This window comes from Genypterus blacodes, unplaced genomic scaffold (assembly GCF_046128005.1).
Source record: "Genypterus blacodes isolate CSIRO-AG114 ecotype Tasmania unplaced genomic scaffold, CSIRO-AGI_Gbla_v1 ptg000710l_1, whole genome shotgun sequence".
In the NCBI taxonomy this organism is placed as follows: Eukaryota; Metazoa; Chordata; class Actinopteri; order Ophidiiformes; family Ophidiidae; genus Genypterus; species Genypterus blacodes.
Genome location: NW_027467388.1, coordinates 7,501 through 14,132, shown reverse-complemented (window position 1 = coordinate 14,132; position 6,632 = coordinate 7,501). Strand labels below are relative to the sequence as shown.

At 49.2% G+C, this 6,632-nt stretch overlaps 1 protein-coding gene across 1 annotated transcript in view; it reads right to left on the bottom strand.

Annotated features, from left to right (window-relative positions):
* Window positions 1–1,290: 1,290 nt before the first annotated feature.
* LOC142990739 (calcium-dependent secretion activator 1) overlaps window positions 1,291–6,632 on the bottom strand; it is a 12,534-nt gene continuing 7,192 nt past the window's right edge. Inside the window, exons 9-12 of the mRNA XM_076140598.1 lie at window positions 5,411–5,519; window positions 5,115–5,327; window positions 1,792–1,928; window positions 1,291–1,554 (exon numbers count right to left, since the gene is read on the bottom strand). Coding sequence (XP_075996713.1) covers window positions 1,363–1,554; window positions 1,792–1,928; window positions 5,115–5,327; window positions 5,411–5,519 — 651 coding nt within the window. The 3' untranslated portion in view covers window positions 1,291–1,362. The remainder of the gene's footprint in view (window positions 1,555–1,791; window positions 1,929–5,114; window positions 5,328–5,410; window positions 5,520–6,632) is intronic.

The window sequence follows — 6,632 nt, the reverse complement described above, 5'->3', positions numbered from 1 at the left end:
AACACAAGCAGCCCCTCCCCCCATCACCCCCCACCCCATCCATCCATTTCCTGTGTGTTTCCATAACAGTGAGGATGAGTTGAGCCGACGTGAAGCTGGACCCGAGTCAAATCCTGACGAGTCCAAGTTCCTGCACCGACACCTCCAGGCAAACAGCTATTAGTGTGTGTGTGTGTGTGTGTGTGTGTGTGTGTGTGTGTGTGTGTGTGGACTCTGGACGGTGTGTTTGAGGGGACACACACACACAGCGGTGTTGGCAGTGGCAGAGACTTCGGCCGACACACATGACGACCTGTCAACCTGTCAGGCCTTGACCTCCAGGCACTACGGCTGGAACCAGGTCTGTGTGTTTGTGTGTGTGTGTGTGTGTGTGGCTATATGTAGGATCATCATTTTGCATATTGAAGCCTTTTTTTCCCCTCTCTCTCTGTCTCTCTCTCTCTCTCTCTCTCTCTCTCGCTCTCTCTCTCTCTCTGCCTCTCTCTCTCTGCCTCTCTCTCTCTCTCTCTCTCTCTCTGCCTCTCTCTCTCTCTGCTCTCTCTCTCTCTCTGCCTCTCTCTCTCTATCTCGTCACTTCTGGTCTGGAGGACAGAGGGATTGATGGACAGATGATGGATAGATGGATGAATCGATGGATGGATGGACGGGGGACCTTTGCCCTCAGCACTCTGGTGGTCTTCGTCTATCTTTGTTAGCCTCGGACTGTGATTTTGACAGATTTGATGTGCGGACACATCAGAGAAGATTAGACAACAGACACACACACACACACACACACACACACACACACACAAAGAAAAATGAAGTTGCTGATTGGCTGCTAAAATAAAACACCAGTAAACCTCAAACACTATGATCTGAGTTCAAGGTGTATCAAACGTGTAGGTAACCATGGCAACAGTAGTGTGCTGTGGCACCGTGTTGGTGGTCTGAGCTCCGCCCCTCACTCACCTCCTGGCTGAGGAGAACCACTGGGCCCTCAGGTCCATTTTCCTCATGAACTCAATGATTCTGAGCTCCTTCTTAGCAGCGAGTGCAGGGAGCTGAGCCTGATCCAGCTGAGCCTGATCCAGCTCAGCCTCGCTAACGGGCCCGTTTACCAACGCACACACTCGCTGACTGAGGGGGGGGGGGGGGGGGGGGGGAGGTTGTATGGTTAACAGGCAAAAGAAGAAGACAAAAGAAACAGAAAGAGTAAGCATGCAAACAACATGCAGAGAGAAACGACACGGAACAGAAGAGAGACGCTCCAACAGAAACATGAGGAACAGAAACACGCTGTGGGAAAGGGATGGCCTCTCCTGCTTTCATTGTTATTGTATCATTTAGAGAGTCAAACCCAGGACCCCCTTCCTGTGCGCTCTACCTGTTTCCGTGGACGTGGGAGGCACAGAAGGCGAAGCTGTAGTGCAGCAGCGTGGGGTCGATCATGGCGCCGTTCTCCGCCCTCTCCAGCAGGTCGCTCAGGTAACTCAGATGCCGATGGCAACCGCGACAACCGTAGCGAGCGCAGTACTCGTCCAAGACAAAGACCTGACCGGGACTGAACCAACCCTGAGACCAGAGACAGACAGAGACAGATGCTCCAGCACACGTGTGGCTCAGAACACGCATCAGAGACACGGGCGGTGAACGCATCACCTGAAGTTACAATTACCAATAAATGCTCAAATCCAAACCAACACTAAAACTTAATGCAGGTGATGTGTACGTGTATATGTTTACATCCATGGCTGTAGCTACAGTGTGTTAGTGTGTGTGTGTGTGTGTGTGTGTGTGTGGGTGTGTTACCAGGCAGGAGTAGGAGTCGTTGAGTCTGTGGTCCAGCGTGAGGCGCTGCACCAGCTCAAACAGGGAGGCGTGGTCGAAGTTACAAGGATTGGCTGAAATGAACTCGTCCATCCCGTGTTTTTGCGCTCGATCCGCATCTGGACACGCCCACATGCAGGAGTCAGGAAGAGAAAGACAGGCAAGGGTCAAAGTGGTCACAGATTATGGGCTGTTGTTAGGGTCTGTTGTTAGGGTCTGTTGTCAGGGTCTGTTGTCAGGGTCTGTTGTTATGGTCTGTTGTTAGCGTCTGTTGTTAGCGTCTGTTGTTAGCGTCTGTTGTTAGGGTCTGTTGTCAGGGTCTGTTGTTAGGGTCTGTTGTTAGCGTCTGTTGTCAGGGTCTGTTGTCAGGGTCTGTTGTTAGGCTCTGTTGTTAGCGTCTGTTGTCAGGGTCTGTTGTCATGGTCTGTTGTCAGGGTCTGTTGTCAGGGTCTGTTGTTATGGTCTGTTGTTAGGGTCTGTTGTCAGGGTCTGTTGTTATGGTCTGTTGTCAGGGTCTGTTGTCAGGGTCTGTTGTTATGGGCTGTTGTTATGGTCTGTTGTCAGGGTCTGTTGTCAGGGTCTGTTGTTATGGTCTGTTGTCAGGGTCTGTTGTCAGGGTCTGTTGTCAGGGTCTGTTGTCAGGGTCTGTTGTTATGGTCTGTTGCTAGGGTCTGTTGTTATCTACAGACTGAATCTGCTGCTCTCCTGTCTGAAGGTCACATGGTTCTGTTCTGTCAGAAGCTTTTGCTCATCACCATGGGTTTAGTTTGGAACAAACTGAGACAGGCGGAGAGTGACGGTGGGGGGAGGGGTTGATTGATAAGTAGTGAGCCCAGCACATGGTTGCACTTCCTTCCTTTTTTCAAATATAATCGCCTCCCAGCTCAAACTACTTCCTCCTCAGTCACCGCCTGATGCTCCGCCTCCAGGGCAGCGACACTGACATGTTGGAAACAGAATGTGACTGCTGTCTTTGCTCGCTCATCACAGCTCATTGGTATCAGTCCAGAAAAACCAAGCAAAGAAAGAAATCTTTAACACAAAGAACTTCACAGTGCAGAAGCTAAGAAGAGTCCTGCAGGGGAGGAGGACTAAAGGAGCAACCAGATGTTTCAATGTGAGGAGGTTTAGATGGAGCCGCCCCCCACACACACACACACACACATACACACACACACAAGTAATCCCCAATCTCCTTTGTGCTCCAGCAGAACCTGCTTGAGCCTCTGGGTGTGACCCCCCCCCCCGAGCCCCAGTGGGTCTGGATTACTGCCTTCAGACCAGAACAGTGAGGACAAATTTGTTGTGAAATTGTATTCAAAGTCCCTCTGAGCCCCCCCCCCCCCCCACAGCCTCAGCTTGTTCAAGGCAGTGGTTAATTAGGGGGCACCCCGGGGGGCCGGGGCCATAAACTAAAAGACTGCAGAGGTGTTGGGGAGAGTTAATGGGTGCACTGAGCTGAGTGTGTGTGTGTGTGAGGTGGGGGGGGGGGGGTCCGTGTGAAAAGTTTGAAATGCTGAAATGATCATTAACTTATTAATTAATCAATCAGCTTTAATCAGAACATCACATTGTTGCCACAGATGAAGGTCTTGGCCCTCTAGAGGTGTGTGTGTGTGTGTGTGTGTGTGTACAGCTGTGTGTGCTGACCACTGAGCAGCGTTACGTGACTTTGTCCAGTACAGACGAGCTGTGACAGCTTCACACATCAGAGCCTCATCCACTGTTTCCAACATATCAGTGTTGCGGCTCTGGAGGCAGAGAAGAGTGAGAGTGATTCACCCTCAGTGTGATCGACTGAGCTGCTCTGGTTATGTGACCTCAGTGAACATCTGTGTGTGTGTGTGTGTGTGTGTGTGTGTGTGTGTGTGTGTGTGTGTGACCACATCAGGTCATTTTAGTCCTGAGCTGAATGTTGTGTTTGTGATGAAGGTCACAGGGCGATCAAAACGTTTGTCAGTCGCCGTCTTCACTGCCGGACAAAGGCGCCTCGGTTGTCAATCACCACGGCAACAAAGAGACTCTAAAAAGGTGACCTCATGGCAGCCAGACGGGGGGGGGGGGGGGACAGTAACACACAGTGACATCAGTCAGTCTGCACCATGTCGCCATCACCGTGACGACAGCTGCTTCACTGTCGTCATGTTGGTGTCTCCAGTCAATTCAGATCAAAATGCTCTCTCTCTCTCTCTCTTTCTCTCTCTCTCTCTCTCTCTCTCTCATTATCACGTGGGAAAACAGTGCAGATAAAGTTCCAGTGTGTGTGTAGTTTGGTGATGGTGTGGGGTCGGGGGAGGGGCTGAGGTCACATGACCCTGTGCTGCTGCAGGTGTGAACGAGACGCCAGTTATTTGGTAACATTGACTGATTGCTTCCCGTTTTAATTGTGCAGTAAACACACTGTTTTATTCATGTGAGCCACCGCTAACCTGGTAATTACCAGCTGCTGAGACTCAGGGACTCCAGCTGTGAGGCACACACACACACACACACACACACACACACACAAGTCTAGTGCTTTTCATTTCTTATCGTGTTTTGTGTTGTTTTTGAATAAAGGATGATGATGATGATGATGAAGATGATGAAGATGATGAGGATGATGAGGATGATGAAGATGCCTCAGTCACAGCTCATCTTCATCAAACTGAGTCTCATCATCATCATCACTCTTCCTTGTAGACGTAAACACAGGGAGCAGCTCTTCTTCTTCATGCTGCTGCTTTTACAGAATTTGTCAAAAAAATTCCTGTTCTTTCTTTGAATTTCTAGGAAAATGTAGAAAGAAATAAAAATATATAAAAAAACTATAATAATTAATTAATAATTAATTAAGTTTCCTGGAAAATCTTAATTTAATTTTAATAATTTAACATCTTTAATTTAATTTAATTTCATATTTATGCTTTTTTCAGTCCAGATTGTAAATATTCATACTATTATTATCATTTGATCCCTCTGACGGGAGGCTGAGGTCCATCTGACACACACACACACACACACACACACACACACACACACACACACACACACACACACACACACACACACACACACACACACACACACACACCGTCTCCACAGCAACATGCACCTTTAATCTTATTTAAATTGGTGTGCTTTTCTAATTTATTTCAATTTCTCTGCATAGTTGTTGTCTTGTTGTCTTATATGTTCTATATCGCACCAATAATCACAAAAAAATCCTTTTAAGTGTAAAAGCGATTCTGATTCTGATTGAGTGTGTGTTCCTGTTCAGGATGATGTCATGGTTCCACAGTGATGAAGTAAACATCTGAACCTACAGAATTGTGAGATGGGCGCGTCCAGCTGCGGCGCCGTTCCTCCTCTGGAGTTGAGCTTCTGGACCTGCGTGGGCGGCACGGGTTTGTGTGACTGGCCCGTGGCCCGGTACATGGCCTGGACCCACAGGATGCGGTCCTGCTCGTCATCGCTGGCAAAGATCACAGTGTCGCCCTCTTTCACCGCGTTGAAGAACGTCCGACCGCCGTCCAGACCTGAGACACACAGGAAGACACTCCGAGGTCAAACTTCCTGTCAGCACACGTAAGCTGAGGCTGATCCATGTTCCAGATGTTACCTGGCTGAGGGTCGGTGTAGTCCACAGTGTAGCCGTCTAACTGCAGCAGCTCCACAGGCTCCGCCTTCTTCTCTCTGTAGCTGCACATGGCAAAGGTGTACTGACTCACCTGCACACACACACACACACACACACACACACACACACACACACACACACACACACACACACACACACACACACACACACACACACACACACACACACACACACATTTAGCTCAAATCTATTCATGAATAAAGCGAATCCTAAGTTTGAGTCTGGACCATCAGAACCCCTCAGGGCTCTGAACCTAATCTGGATCTGGATCTGAGGCAGGGGGGCATAAAGGGTTAATATGTGTCTGCCTATGAAGCATCAGAAACATCATCTGTTCACCGAGACACACACACACACACACAAAGAGAGAGCAGAGGGTAAGTGACAGCTGTGTGTGTGTGTGTGTGTGTGTGTGTGTGTGTGTGTAATGATAATCACACTTTAATAAAGTGAAGTGGTTGAATGAGAGGTGAACCTGAAGAGCGGCTGAGTGGAGCTCTGATAATGAAGAAAAACGTGTGAGCATGACCGCCAATAATGAGCTGAGAGAGTGTGTGTGTGTGTGTGTGTGTGTGTGTGTGTGTGTGTGTGTGTGTCTGGGTAACACACATGTATATGAGCTGCTGTGATTCAGAGCCAGACCACATTTCCCAGAGTGCACTGCTCTGCACAGGATGAGGATACGACCAGCAAGACTATCTGACGCTGTGTGTGTGTGTGTGTGTGTGTGTGTGTGTGTGTGTGTGTGTGTGTGTGTGTGTGTGACATATGAGATTCCTGGTGATGGCGTTGATGAGACCTGGGGCCATCTGAGGAATGCAGGGAGACTGGACCGACTCTCCAGCAGCTCCCTGGCCTCCAGGATACCAAACAGCAACCACACACACACACACACAGACACACACACCTCCACATCTCGTGTGTTCCTCTGTGTGTTCCTCTGTGTGTTCCTCTGTCAGTGTGTAGATGTTCTTCTTCTTCTCTTCAGGTCTGTAGGTCTCTGATGGACCCTTATGGATCCATGATCACATGTTCTCCTGTGCTGATGTTTGCATTAAATGATGCACAAGGGTTTGTATGAAGACGTCTCTCCTCTCCCCTCTCTCCTCCCTCCTCTCACATCTCTCCTCTCTCCTCTCCTCCTCTCTCCTCTCCTCCTCCATCCTCACCTCCTCTCCTCCTC